Genomic DNA, 15,900 nt, shown 5'->3' on the forward strand with positions numbered 1-15,900 from the left:
ATGTTATGTGTATCTCAATCCTATTCTGAGCTGTCAGTCTCCCAGCTCTCTTGCATCTAAGAAGGATATAGGGTTGACGTGTGTAAGTAAGTTCACCAGGTCAGGGATTCTTCATCCTACAACTAGGAGTGAAGGGGAAAAAGGGGTGGAGAGGAAGAGGATGAGGAAACATAAGTTATGTTAGTCTAATTCTCACATGGAATAGAAATCTTTATTTTTCATTCCAGCCTTATCAGCAGTAAAGCTGATGTGTTTTTACCCAACTCTATCTGAGCAATTGCATAATACACAAATTTACCATTTTTCAAATATTAAAGGTAAAAAGGTGATGAGGGAAATTTTGACATGTTTTTCAAGCATTATAAACAACAAAGTCAGTTGCAATTAAAAATAAATGCCAGATTAACCTCCATGAATAATAATACACCGGCAATAACAAACTTGGACACAGGTCAACAGTAAATCCCATTATTTCAGTGGTAGTCACAAGCTGAAAATGCATTCTAGGTCATCAATTTAAAAAGTTATATGACATGTTTCTTATTAAATAAAATGGGCATAGAATATCCCTATTTTGTGTTTTATTTGCATAAAAGAAAATAAAAGTGTTTTTGTTACATAAACAATTAAACCACTTAATAGAAGGAGCATTAAATTACTCAGTAAGTTGGAAAGCATTTATAACTGTTTTGATATGGATTTTTAAACAAAAAAATCATCAAACCCCTCTTTCTGTACATAGTCTTATCCATCATTCTTCAATTCACTGTGAGCCCTAAACCACTTGCTTTCCTGTGGTCAAGGAAGTGCATCTGCAACATGGAGAATAGACACAGGTAATATATTTAACTCTGGGTTTTCTCTCATGGGATCTATTCATGAGTTTGGGGCTTTAATGTCTCTTGAGCAGACTTGCAGGCTAACTGCAAGTGGAGAATCCTATATTCAAAATTGGGCTCAAGAAGCCAGCAATTCTAAAATCTTTTATAACATACCCACATTATATTCTCTCTCTCTCTCCTTATTTCAAAGCACTTTCAGATACACAATCAGCTTTATTATTGATTGTCATCTTAAGGAGTAATGTATAGTAAAAAGATAAAGGCATAATTCACTCTGAAATTGCACTGGAGTGTAATAAAAAGCCCAAGGGACAGGTCATCCATGTTAAGTCCTGAAATAAATGAGCAGTTTGGCTGGAGATGAACTCCATCTCTTTTCTTGGTAAGGGAGGAGTGCCAGAGGAATACTTAAGTCTCTTATCAATTTCTATTTCTGAGCAGTTATTTCAAAGGACACAGGGAGCTCCCATGGATTTTATTTTCCCTTCCTCTTTTGTTATTTTCTAGCTTCCTTTGAAAAGGGTTTTTAGGTTACATGATTCAAACCAGCAATGACTGATAGGAATAAATTAAGAAAAAAAATTCACATAGGACCAGGTAAAATGCTTTTTTACCTGTATTTAATTGTAAGCAACCTGGTATTTAAAAATAAGAAAACATTATCTGTACTTTATATGAAATACTAAGATAAGGAGGTACTGTTTTAAATAATACCAGTGTGAGATTAATTCCTACAGTCAACTCTATTACATGAGAACTCACGAATTTCATCCCCCAAATATCAAATTTTAGGTTAGAAGAGCACAAAGTTTGGGGCTTAATCAGAACGCAAGGTACCTTTAATTGTTTTTCTTTTTTTTTTTTTTTTTTTTTTTTTTAGTGCTCAACTTTTTTTTTAAATTTTATTATTATTATACTTTAAGTTTTAGGGTACATGTGCACAACGTGCAGGTCTGTTACATATGTAAACATGTGCCATGTTGGTGTGCTGCACCCATTAACTCGTCATTTAGCATTAGGTATATCTCCTAATGCTATCCCTTGCCCCTCCCGCCACCCCACAACAGTCCCCAGTGTATGATGTAAACTATCGCAGGGACAAAAAACCAAACACCGCATGTTCTCACTCATAGGTGGGAATTGAACAATGAGAACTCATGGACACAGGAAGGGGAACATCACACTCCGGGGACTGTTGTGGGGTGGGGGGAGGGGGGAGGGAGAGCATTAGGAGATATACCTAATGCTAAATGATGAGTTAATGTTTTTCTTTTTTTAACAGAAAACAGAAACTGTTGACAGAAAACTGTTCGGGAAAAAGTAGAATTTTTCCCATAAAAATTTAATTTCCAGCTGTTTTCCTCTAAACATATTCCACTATATATATATGTCTCTGTGCAATTAAAATAACTTAATTTTTGTTGATTTGGACCAATTGCATAATACTCCTGATCTTGTTGAAATCATCACAACAAAAACCAAATTGGCACCTTGACATCCTAACACTTATCCAAAAACTGTGAAGCCCCCTACCCCTCCAAAAAGTCTTTTAGTCAAAGGGTAGCTTTCTTTTCCAATCTATGTGGGATTTATACTCTCATGCTGGTTTATTTCATTTCATTTTGTTTGTATTTCCAGAGACACCAAATTTAAACATTACTTTTAACTCAATCTTTCTTAAGAAATGCAAATGGTCATTAAGAATATTATATAATAAAGAAGCCTATCTAATAACACTGTTAAGTGCTGTGACTTAATATTCCCCATATATTGTTTATTATTTCTTTAAAAATGGCACTTAGAGCTGTTTATAAGGTCAACAAAAATAAACAATTGAAAAGAGCTACACATTTAAAAAGAAGCCATGCAGAAAGAAAAAAAATACCTTTAGTATCTTGTTCAGGTTCACTTTCCTCTGTTAATAAAAACAAGACAAAACAAACACACACAATAAACACGCAAACAAAACAACACATCATGAAAAGGGAAATCTTTGACCACAGAAACATCAATTGTGCAACAAGATTAATTAGAAGCTGCTTGTTTCTTATTTCAATAAGAAACAAATGCTATCAAGGGAAACTGCTGACCTTTTGAAAGCAAATTATTAAATGACATAAGATTTCAAAATGATTACTTTTAGCCAGGCAGTATTCTATGGAAAATAAACTACAGCATACCTAACAATGTAGCTCTTTCATGAATTTTTATTCTAATGTTGACAATTATCCTTTCTTTCAAGGCTACAGAGTGCCTACTATTCTCACACATTGCGTTCCCCCTTGTAGCTTAGAGTCTCCTCTTACCAGGCCCTGCTGTGAAGTCAGTGGTGTTCAATCTGGGATCTCAGCTATCATTTCTATGGCAATAGACTCATGTTGTGGTAAACAGAGGATTAGGGGGTTTCTGCAGAATAGAACCTACCACCAACAGAGATCTGCAACTCTGCACCAACACAGAAGCTGCTTGGAGAGCAGAAAGGAGCAAGTCATTACCTTCTGGGAATCTACTAAGGAAGGAAGGTCCACAGGATATTGTAAAATGTTTAGATTAAATAGAAAGAATTGAGAATTTATAAATGTTTAAAAATCCTAGAAGAGAGACAACAAAACCAAATTAATTGTTCCAAAATGTTTAATATAACCGTGACAGACATAGTCCCCATGTGGAACTCTAGTTTTCTTTCCTGAAGTTTTATTTGTTCATGTCAATTTGAACCTTTCGTAGAGTTAGTAATACGTCAACTGCAATATTTATTTGTAAGTAAAAAATGGCCATGCTATTGCTAACAACATTCAATGACAATAATACACTTGCATAGTCCTTCACAGATTATGGATATTTTCATGCACATTTTTTATGTGATCCCGTTTAACTCTCCCCATGTCTCTGTAATTGAACATAACTGATATTATCCAGCCTGAGTTTGTGGACCTGTACATGCAGTGGAAATGTTCCACCAGCAACCGCATCGTGGGTGCCAAGGACCATGCGTCCATCCAGATGAACTTAGCCAAAGTTGACAAGGTTATAGGCAGGTTTAATGGCCAATTTAAAACCTATAGTGTCTGTGGGGCCATTCTCAGAATGGGGAAGTCAGATGACTCCATTCTCTGACTGGTCAAGACAAACAGCATCTCAAAGAACTTCTGATTGGAGAGAATTGTGAGTGTTGAATATTTGTCATAAATAAATAGTGAAAGCCTTCACTTTCTCTCCCCCCAAAATTAGCCCATTTTCCGGACAAAGGATCTAAGTCTTAGAGATTTGCTGCAGGTGCAGAGCCAGAAATTCAACCCCCTTTTCAGACATTGAGTCTTCCCAATGAGAAGGTCTCATATTTACACTTAACACCCAATCCCCTTACGTTTAAGTGAATTTGTAATTCCTCATTTAGATTCTACTGTCTGAACTTTCCCTACCTCCATCAACTCAGTGGTACATTCTTGGTTTTTGTTTATAAGCATCAAGTTCAAAAACTATTTAAAACTTCTGAATTGAATATATTTATCATTAAAAGGAGATTTAGAGGTCATCTATCAAATGTACCTTCAAATGAGGAGATTTTTTTTTTTACAATATTCCTAACAGTGCCTGGTAAAGCACAGGTATTGGATAAAGATTAGTTTCTTTCATATTTAAAACTGGTCATCTGGACATTAGGAAACTGCAGATTCCCTGTCTGTATCACATACATCAATCAGGAGAAATAAAAGAAGGTCCATGACTGGGCCAGATTAGACTTGAAAAATTGCATTTGAATGCCTTTGGGCTGGACACATCTTTCTAGAGCCCCAGAACAATTTGTTTGTTTCTAAGTTTGGAAAAACAAACAAAACAAAGTAAAAAACTCTCTCTCTCTCTCTTTTTCTTTTTCCTTTATCAGCCAAGTAACTTAGAATGGTTGGGATGGACATGGTGTTTTTATAGGGATATTAAGTGTCTTTATTCTGCAACTGTGGTATCTCCAAAACTTTATTCCACTAAAGTTAAAGAGTATCAGTAATTTTTTTCATCAGTAAATTTTGAGAATTATATTCACTTGTCATTTTCTTCTCTTACAGTGTTCTTTGTCAGGGTTCAAGGGCAACTGCAGGTCAATTCTGAGTCTCCTTTCAGTTTTGCTCCATGATCTATACAGGACTATACTTGAACTCTACTTTGAGCATAGGCTCAATTTTAGATAATGTTAATTTTCCTTTGAAATTTTTCAGTTTGATGTTATTGTTGTTACTATTGTTCATTTTGCCTTATTTGGAATTGGAAGCGGTGCAAAATTTTGAAAGAATATACCCATTTCATCCACTGTTTACTTACTGTGGATGAACTCAAGAAATGAAAGAATGTCTAAGATTTGTCATTTTCCTGGGAGGAAGCTTAGAAGTTCTACCAGAAATTATAGTTTCAGTTATAGACTATCAAAATTTCTTTCTAATGCAAATATACCTCTTTATAGATACAAATTTATATATGTTTATGTATTAACATACACACATTTACATGCATGCACACACAATTGAGGTTACTTTAAATTAGAGAAAATTATGCAAGAAAAGTCTATAGGCCTATTTAAGCTCAGGTATAGTTATTCACTGTATGACTTTGTTGGTCATTTCAAGCTCAAACAGTAGTCCTAGTTTTTCCACATATCCTGCTTGCCTAGCCTACTAGGATCACTCTTGACTTCTGAACTTATTGTTTTACCACTTATCAATTTTAAAATATTCTGCTTCATAGTCTTTATTCCCATTTAGTTACTAAATTTTTATTTAACTGCTTTATACGTAATGCATTGTTCTTGTCTTCCAAATTGATTTGTAATTTTCTTTAGGGAGGTAGGGCTAGAATTAAACTGGGATTAGTATCAGACTTTCATTGTTGGTTTACTTTCCTCTAAAGTCCAGCACAGTCTCTTGTAGAAAGAAGAACACACTTATTGTTAAACAAGTTATTTGCCAGTTGCATTAGTGGGGCATTTTCATCCTATTTTGTCAGAATTGTCTAATAGGATATTTAGAATAATCAATGACTGCTCTTATTGGACTAATCTGAGATATAATTTATTCAATTCACTTCAACATCCAAGGTAAATAGTAATCTATAGTTTTCTTGAAAAGTTTTATTTATGAGAAACTCAGTACCATAGTAGCAATCCATTTTGATCAACTGTTTTATAAAAGAGAGAGAATATCTGTAAATCAAAATCAAACCAAAACCAATCTCTTTATAGTTACTATCTATAAGACCCTTTTCCTACTTCTATCCACCTAACAAGAATGAAAAAAGAAATTCATCAAATATTTTTATGTTTCCAAGATTGATAGCCACAATTTACCATTCTGATTGCTCACTTTTGAACTCACATTTCTCTAATTTTGTGGTGCTCAGAACAAACTTAACACAGAGAGAGTCTAACAAATTCTAAGAACAGCAAGATCCTAAGTGCTCAACTTCTATGCTGACATATTTGCATAATTTTTATTTAATCATATGACACAGCTCGTTAATTTCATTGAAAATCATGAATATCCAACCCTTGTTTTTACTATCTTCCTAATAGTCTATCTACCCAAATTTGAATGTGAATATTTGTATGTGTATGTGTTTGTGTGAGTGTGTGTGATATGATTCTAGAGAAGATAAGTTTTTCCTACTCAATTCACTGTATTAGTTGTTTGGAGAAAGAAATTGGAGGGGAAATCTATTGTTACATAGAAGAGGGACAGCCATAAAGATTCCCTGATAAAAATGAAAGGAAGACATTTAGTAAAATCATACAGATTACATAGACCTGTGGAAAGACCTGTGGAAAGAGACAAAACCAGAAGAGAAAACATGCGGAGCTGTGGAAAGGTTTGTCTTCTTTTGACACAAGAGGGGATGCAGCCAAGAAGATAATAGGAATTTGGCCATGTAGAGTTGAAGTCTCAGAAGAGATTGAAATCACACATTCTTTGTTCTTTGTTAGGTGGCACAGGGACCTCCTCTTTCTGCTAGTGGAGTTATCATGAGACGAAACATGCAAATAAAGCAAACAGAATTTGGAGGTGAAGCCAAATAAGATCTGGCTAGCTCCACTTTGGGCGAGGTATTTTGGAAAGGTTTAAGCAATAATCAAATACTGAAATCACAAAGGGAAAGAATTTGAGATACATACATGAAAGGGCTCCTTTGAACATGGGCATTCCAAAGAGCTTTCAGGTATACTGGTCAATTTCTTATCTCAGTGATTAGGGCCAAGTTAATGTAAGTAATAAAACATGTAGTGGCATATAGCATAAAGATTAAGAGAAGAGACTCTGGATTTAGGCTGCCTGGTTAGAAGCCTTGTTATACAATTAATTTCTAATGTGTTATTTCTGCTATATAGGAAAACTGTTAAGACATGTGTACGTAAGTATGTGTTTTATTTGTAAATAGGATTAATTATCATATTAGTTAAAGTAGCTTTGGAGTTGATACTCTTGTGTTTTCCAGATGGATAAAAATATCACTTTTGAACATCAATAGTTTTGACCTATTTCAAACAATAATGTAAATTTTTATTTTTATATATTCAGCTGGATAGAATTTATATAATGATATATAATTATAGCACAAAGAGTACTAATCAAGATGGTGTTATGATATCACAATTCAGTCATCGAGCTAGAATATAAGTATATAGCAATAATAAAGATATAATTTTTTGCTACCTAAAAAGACAAAGCCATATTAAAAAACAAGATGAATATCTCAGTATATAAGAAAGTAGACAAAACACAATAGATAAGCAGTCACTGCTGAGTTCCAATTCTATAAACAGAGAAAAGGGCTTGAAGCTTGATTTCTCTGGAAGTGTACTATATGAGGTGGGGGATTGGAGGCTCGCTGCTTGAAACCAAAGCAGTCATAGTATTGTAGTCAGAACATGTGTTATGCTTTTGACTGTTTGAGGGACTGGGTCTAGATTGAATGCCAAAACATTACAGAATGGGGTCCTACAGTTGCTCCCCGAAATATCTTATATGAATGAAGGAAGTAGAGGGCAACCCCCAAAATTACTGGAAAAGGAATAAATTATTTCAGAGAGATGATGATAAGATTTACAGTGGCAAATCATAATTTCAAAGCACATTAGGAAAACAATTGCTAAGCAAGAACAAATTGACTTTCAACTTAATGAATTCAGTAACTGGGGGATTAATTTACTCTGGAAGAAAATAAAGAAGTTCAAAAGGAGTTTAAGAACCTTAAATAATAGTATATGTATAAAAATAAGAAATTATAAAACAAACAGGCAAAATTGAAATACATATAATAGTAGAAATGCTAGAAATTGATAATAACAAACAGAGACACAAAAGATATGATAAACTCAAGCTTGGACAAGGTCAAGTGAAGAATTAATGAATCAGAAGATGGCACTTAAGCCATCATACAGTCCTGAGACCAGAGAGAAAGACGGACAGAAATGTGAAAGATTAACTAAAAGATGGGAAGAACAGATTTAGAGCTCTAATGTATGCTTACAGGAGTGTGAGAAGTAGAGAAGAGAAGGAAGAGCAGAGAGGTTATATTTGAAAACATAATGGTGGAGGTTTTCTAGGCTTGAAGCAATACATGAATCCCCAGATCAGTTACAGTGGTGGCTTTTAAAACTTGAAATTCATTGAATCACGAAGTTTAAGCAAGCAAACAAACAAACAATTAAATGCTGGACACACAATTTAGGTTACTGAATCAAAATTTTTTGCCTGGGTGTTGGGGATGAGTATTTTGCAGAAGTACTTGAAGACTGCCTTTCAAGTGGCAGTGGGATTGCAAACCACTGCCATAATAGTGCATAGGAGGATTAATAAAAACAATTTGACATTGTTGTAGTTTTTAAAAATTTTTTCATTTCTGAGATTTTGGTGCACCCATCACCTGAGCAGGGTACACTGTACCCAATATGTAGTCTTTTATCCCTCACCCCCCTTCCACTCTTTTCCTCTGAGTCCCCAAAGTCTAATGTGTCATTCTTATGCCTTTGCACCGTCATTATCTTAGCTCCCACTTATGCGTGAAAACATACAATGTTTGGTTTTCCATTCCTGAGTTACTTCACTTAGAATAATGATCTCCAATTCCATCCAGGTTGCTGTGAATGCCATTATTTCATTCCTTTTTATGGCTAAGTAGTATTCCATGGTATGTGTGTGTATATATATATACACATATATATATATACACACACACACACACATATATACATATATATATGTCTATGTAGTAGTATTCCATGGTGGTGTGTGTGTGTGTGTGTATATATATATATATATATATATATCTCACATTTTCGTTATCCACTGGTTGATTGATGGGCATTTGGGCTGGTTCTGTATTTTTGCAGTTGCAAATTGTGCTGCTATGAACATGCAAGTGTAAGTACCTTTTTTGTGTAATCACTTCTTTTCCTCTGGGTAGATGCCTAGTAGTGGGATTGCTGGATAAAATGGTAGATCTACTTTTAGTTCTTTAAAGAATGTCCACACTGTTTTCCATAGTGGTTGTGCTAGTTTACATTCCCACCAACAATGTAAAAGTGTTCCCTTTTCACCACATCCATGCCAACATCTATTATTTTTTATTATAGCCATTCTTGCAGGAGTTAAGGTGATATCACATTGTGGTTTTGATTTGCATTTCCCTGATAATTAGTGATGTTGAGCATTTTTCCATATGTTTCTTGACCATTTGTATATCTTTTTTTGAGATTGTCTGTTCATATCCTCAGCCCACTTTTTGATGGGATTGTTTTTTTTTTTTTTCTTGCTGTTTGAGTTCTTTGTAGATTCTGGATATTAGTCCTTTGTCAGATCCATAATTTGCAAAATTTTCTCCCACTCTGGGGGTTAACTCTGTTGATTATTTCTTTTGCTGTACAGAAGCTTTTTAGTTTAATTAAGTCCCATCTTTTTTTTTTTTTTTTTTTCAAGATGGTGTCTCGCTCTGTCGCCTAGGCTGGAGTGCAGTCACACTATCTCGGATCACTGCAACCTCCACCTCCCAGGTTCAAGTGATTCTTCTGCCTCAGCCTCCAGAGTCGCTGGGCCTACAGGCACGTACCACCACACACAGCTAATTTTTGTATTTTTAGTGGAGATGGGGTTTCACCATATTGGCCAGGCTGGTCTTGAACTCCTGACCTTAAGTGATCTGCCAGCCTTGGCCTCCCAAAGTGTGGGGATTACAGGCATGAGCCAACGCACCTGGCCAAGTCCCATCTATTTTTCTTTGTTTTTGTTGCATTTGCTTTTAGTTCTTGGTCATGAAGTCTTTGCCTAAGCCAATGTCTAGAAGAGTTTTTCTGATGTTATCTTCTAGAATTTTTATGGTTCCAGGCCTTCAATTTAAGTCCTTGATCCATCTTGAGTTGATTTTTGTAAACGGTGAGACATGAGGATCCAGTTTCATTCTTCTACATGTGGCTTGCCAATAATCCCAGCGCCATTTATTGAATAGGGTGTCCTTTCCCCAGTTTATATTTTTGTTTGCTTTGTCAAAGATCAGTTAGCTGTTCAGTATTTGGCTTTATTTCTGGGTTCACTATTCAGTTCCACCAATCTCTGTGCCCATTTTTATACCAGTACCATGCTGTTTTGGTGTCTGTGGCATTGTAGTATAGTATGAAGTTGGGTAAGGTAATGCCACCAGATTTGTTCTTTTTGCTTAGTCTTGCTTTGGCCATGTGGGCTCTTTTTAGTTTCCATATGAATTTTCAGATTGCTTTTTCTAGTTCTGTGAAGAGTAATGGTGGTATTTCAATGGGAATTGCATTGAATGACCTAAAGCAATGACTATTGCTTTAGGCAGTATGGTCATTTTCACAATATTGATTCTACCCATCTATGAGCATGGCATGTGTTTCCATTTCTTTGTGCCATCTATGATTTCTTTCAGCAGTGTTTTGTAGTTTTCCTTATAGAGGTCTTTCACCTCCTTGGTTAGGTATATTCCTAAGTATTTTATTTTATTTTTGTAGCTATTATAAAAGTGATTGAGTTCTTGATTTGATTCTCAGCTTGGTCACTGTTGGTGTATAGGAGAGCTGCTGATTTGTGTACATTAATTTTATATCCTGAAACTTTGCTGAATTCATCTACCAGTTCTAGGAGCTTTTTGGATGAGTCCTTAGGGTTTTCTAGGTATAAAATTATATCATCAGCAAACAGTGACATTCTGACTTCCTCTTTACTGATTTGGATGCCCTTTATTTCTTTCTCTTGTCTGATTGCTCTGGCTAGGACTTCCAGTACTATGTTGAATAGAAGTGGTGAAAGTGGGCATCCTTATCTTGTTCCAGTTCTCAGGGGGTAACGCTTTCAACTTTTCCCCATTAAGTATAATGTTGGCTGTGGGTTTGTCATAGATGGCTTTTATTACCTTAAGGTATGTCTTTTCTATGCTGATTTTGCTGAGGTTTTTAATCATAAAGGGATGCTGGATTTTGTCAAATGCTTTTTCTATGTCTACTGAGATGATCATGTGATTTTTGTTTTTGATTCTGTTTATGTGGTGTATCACATTTATTGAGTTGCGTATTTTAAACCATCCCTCCATCCCTAGTATGAAACCCACTTGATCATGGTAGATTATCTTTTTGATTTGTTGTTGGATTCAGTTCATTAGTAGTTTGTTGAGAATTTTTGCATCTATGTTCACCAGGTGTATTGGTCTGTAGTTTTCTTTTTTGGTTATGTCCTTTCCTAGTTTGGTATTAGGGTGATACTGGCTTCATAGAATAATTTAGGGAGGATTCCCTCTTTGTCTATATTGTGGAATAGTGTCAATAGGATTGGTACCAATTCTTCGAATGTCTGATAGAATTCAGCTATGAATCGGTCTGGTCCTGGACTGTTTTTTCTTGGCAATTTTAAAATTACTGTTTCAATCTTGCTGCTTGTTGTTGGCCTGCTCAGAGTTTCTACATCTTCCTGGTTTAGTCTAAGAGGGTTGTATATTTCCAGGAGTTTATCCATCTCCTCTAGGTTTTCTAGTTTATGCCCATAAAGGTGTTCATATTGGCCTTGAATAATCTTTTGTATTTCTGTGGTATCAGTTGTAATATATTCCATTTCATTTCTAATAAAGCTTATTTGGATTTTCTCTCTTCTTTTCTTGGTTAATCTAGCTAATGGTCTATTGATTTTATTTATCTTTTCAAAGAACCAGCTTTTTGTTTCATTTATCTTTTGTATTGTTTTCCATTTCAATTTCATTTAGTTCTGCTCTCATCTTTTTTATTTCTTTTCTTCTTCTGCATTTGTGTTTAGATTGTTCTTGTTTCACCAATTGCATGGAGAATTGGAAGTGTGGCCTTGGATGGTATATATGTGCTTTTTCAGACTTTTTGATGTAGGCATTTAATGCTATGAATTTTCCTCTTAGCACCGCTTTTGCTGTATCCCAGAGATTTTCATAGGCTGTGTCACTATTTGTTACTATTATCTTTCAGTTCAAAGAATTTTTTAATTTCCATCTTGACTTCATTGTTGACCCAACAATCATTCAGGAGCAGGTTATTTAATTTCCATGTATTTTCATGGTTTTGAGGGTTCCTTTTGGAGTTGATTTCCAGTTTTATTTCACTGTAGTCTGAGAGAATATTTGATATAATTTCTATTTTCTTAAATTCACTGAGACTTGTTTTGTGGCCTATCATATGGTCTTTCTTGGAGAAAGTTCCATGTGCTGATGAATACAATGTATATTCTGCAGTTGTTTGGTAGAATGTTCTGTAAATATCTGTTAGGTCCATTTGTTGTAGAGTATAGTTTAATTCCATTGTTTCTTTATTGACTTTTTGTCTTGATCTGTCTAGTGCTGTCAGTGTAGTGTTAAAGTCCCTCACTATTATTGTGTTACCATCTATTTCATTTTTAAGGTCTAGCAGTAATTGTTTTATAAATTTGGGAGCTCCAGTGTTAAGGTGCATATATATTTAGGATTGTGATATTTTCCCGTTGAGTTAGTTCTTTTATCATTATATAATGTCCCTTTTTGTCTTTCTTAACTGCTATTGCTCTATAGTTTGTTTTGTCTGATATAAGAATAGTGACTCCTGCTCGCTTTTGGTGTCTGTTTGTATGGAATATGTTTTTCTACCCCTTTATCTTAAGTCTTTGTTAGTCCTTATGTGTTAGGTGGGTCTCCTGAGGACAGCAGAAACTTGGTTGGTGACTTCTTATCCATTCTGCTATTCTGTATCTTTTAAGTGGAGCACTTAGGCCGTTTACATTCAACATTAGTATTGAGATGAGAGGTACTATTCTATTCATTGTGCTATTTGTTGCCTGAACACTTTGTTGTTGTTGTTGTTTTCATTGTGTTATTGTTATATAGGTCCTGTGACATGTGTGCTTTAAAGAGGTTCTATTTTGGTGTATTTCCAGAATTTGTTTCAAGATTTAGAGTTCATTTTAGATTGTAGTGCTGGCTTTGTGGTGGCTAATTCTCTCAGCATTTGACTGAAAAAAACTGTATCTTTCCTTCATTTATGAAGCTTAGTTTCACTGGACACAAAATTGTTGGCTGATAATTGTTTTGTTTTAGGAGGCTAAAAATAGGACCCCAGTTTTTTCTAGCTTATAGGCTTTCTGCTGAGAAATCTGCTGTTACTCTGATAGGTTTTCCTTTATAGGATACATGATGCTTTTGCCTCACAGCTCTTAAGATTCTTTTCTTTTTCTTGACTCTAGATAACCTGAGAACTGTGTGCCTAGGCAATGATCTTTTTGCAATGAATTTCCCAGGTGATCTTTGAATTTCTTGTATTTGGATGTCTAGATCTCTAGCAAGGCCAAGGAAGTTTTCCTTGAATATTTCCTCAAATATGTTTTCCAGACCTTTAGATTTATCTTCTTTCTCTTCTTCCTTCCAACGATTCTTAGGTTTGGACTTTTAACATAGTCCCAAACTTCTTGGAGGCTTTGTCCATTTTTAAAAATTATTTTTTCTTTGTCTTTGATGAATTTGGTTAATTCAAGCCTTGTCTTCAAGCTCTGAAGTTCTTTCTTCTGCTTGTGTGATTCTGTTACTGAGACTTTCTGGTGCATTTTGCACTGACACTATTGTAGTTTTAAAATCTGTCCACAAATTCTCCCTTGGAAAAGTAGAGTGTATTTCCCTCTCCTCTCCTTGGAAGTAGGCTGGACTTAGACTCACTTCTAACAAATAGGATGTGGCAGAAGTGACTGTGTGTGGCTTTTGAAACTAGATCATGAAAAACATTACTAACTCCTCCCTGTTCTCTATTAGATCATCTACTCTGGGGGAAGCAAGGTGCCAGAGTGTGGGGACACTCAAGCAGCCTGAGGAGAGACCCACATGGGGAAGAAGGGAGGCTTTGCGCTGGCCAGCATCAATTTATACCAACTTAAGAATAAACCACATTTGAATTAGATCCTCCAGCCCAGTCAAGCTTTCAGATGACTGCAGAAGTGGCCAACATCTTGACTGCAAACATAATCTAGAGATTGGCCTGGGAAGGCCACTCTGTACTTCCTGAGTTGTAGAAACTATGAAGTGATCACTGTTTATTATTTTAAACCATTGAGTTTCTGTGTAATTGGTTACAGAGAAATAGATAACTAATACAGATACTATGACAAACTATAGTAAAAGTATTGATTATCAAAGGTAAAGAGAAAAATGTAAAAGTTAACAGATAGAAGAACTCTGTTACCTATCAAAGAATTATAGTTACAATGACAGAACACTTCTCATCAATTGATGCAAGAAGACATAGGACAATGCTGAGGGAAAATATCTGTCAACTTAGATTTCAATATTCACCTGAATGATCAGGGTAAAATAGTGGCATTTTCAAACATACGAAGACAAAGACAAAGATATCTGCTCACAGATCTAATTGAATGAACTAATAAATAATATCTTTCAGAAATAAGAAATTAGAAACAGAAGAAAAAAGGCACATGAAAATTGAATGATGAACACAGCAATTGGTGGCATATATTGACAGAATTATTTAACTATGGACCATAAAATAATTCAACATTTTAAGATAAATAAAATTTTGGATAATGCCAAGGAAAAGGACAGAGGATGAGGGAAGTTGCCGTTAGATGAGATTTTAAAGAATGATAAGCTGCTTGCCTTAGTTAAAGAGACTGGAGAATATACTATATGATCTTAAACTTTGTTAGAATTATAGCATCATATATGTATATTAAAATGTAAAAGTAATCACTGAAATATAACATTGTGATCCACAATTTCAAAATCAGCAAAGTGGTTGTGGGGTGGGGTAAAGTGGAGAATTAAAAAGTATATAACAATCTACCAGAAAATGGGAATTAAAAAAAGAAGCAGAGGAAAGAAACAGCATAATACGTGATAGAAATCAGTCTGAAGAATAATAGAAATAAATTTTCAGAATAAATACAAAGACCTACACTTATCTACTAAAAATAAAGTCTTTTGAATTGGATTACAAAAGTATTTAGCTATATTCTGCTTGCAAGATGGGAGGGAGGTTGAAAGAAAGGGACAGAAGAATACCAAACAAAGAACATAGGAAAACACAAAAGAAAACTGTGGTAATTATATTAATATGAAACAATTCAGAATTATGATAAAAGGCATTATAAAAAAGGGATGAAGAGGAACATCATCCAAAGGTTAAAAATACAATCTACAGAGCAGGAATTACAACAATAATTAATGTGTATGCACTTAATAATATAATTTCAAAACATAAAAGCCTAAACTGATAGAATTAAGAGCAGATATAAGAAAAGCTGCTAAGGCAAAGCTAAAATTCTCCAAATTAAAGCCTATTGAGAGTTTTTTGTGAATGTCCCCTGTGGCGGAGAAGGGCAATTTTAAATGGCAACGGCAGCATTCAAAAGGAAGGTCATTTTTTTCAAACACTAAGAAAGGACAAACATAATAGTTGCCTATGATTCCAAATGCATTTTGGTATTCTGGTACAGTATTAATTTATTGAAATAGAAAATTAAAATATAATGTTTATAAATGCTACAGAGTGTTTCTCAAAATAGAAAATTATAAA

The 15,900-nt window shown here is 34.7% G+C and overlaps 1 protein-coding gene across 4 annotated transcripts in view; it reads right to left on the bottom strand.

The window, feature by feature from the left end:
- Nucleotides 1–15,900, bottom strand: part of MUSK (muscle associated receptor tyrosine kinase) — a 127,931-nt gene that overhangs the window by 65,501 nt on the left and 46,530 nt on the right. The window contains exon 6 of one of the 4 annotated variants that reach the window (XM_055269937.2): nt 2,728–2,757. The exons of 2 other annotated variants lie outside the window; for them this stretch is intronic. In XM_055269937.2, coding sequence (XP_055125912.1) covers nt 2,728–2,757 — 30 coding nt within the window. Of the gene's footprint in view, nt 1–2,727; nt 2,758–3,148; nt 3,183–15,900 lie in introns of those variants that run through there. One more of the 4 variants, XM_055269939.2, reaches the window with a different exon arrangement.

The sequence above is a fragment of the Symphalangus syndactylus genome, chromosome 3 (genome assembly GCF_028878055.3).
Source record: "Symphalangus syndactylus isolate Jambi chromosome 3, NHGRI_mSymSyn1-v2.1_pri, whole genome shotgun sequence".
Lineage (NCBI taxonomy): Eukaryota > Metazoa > Chordata > Mammalia > Primates > Hylobatidae > Symphalangus > Symphalangus syndactylus.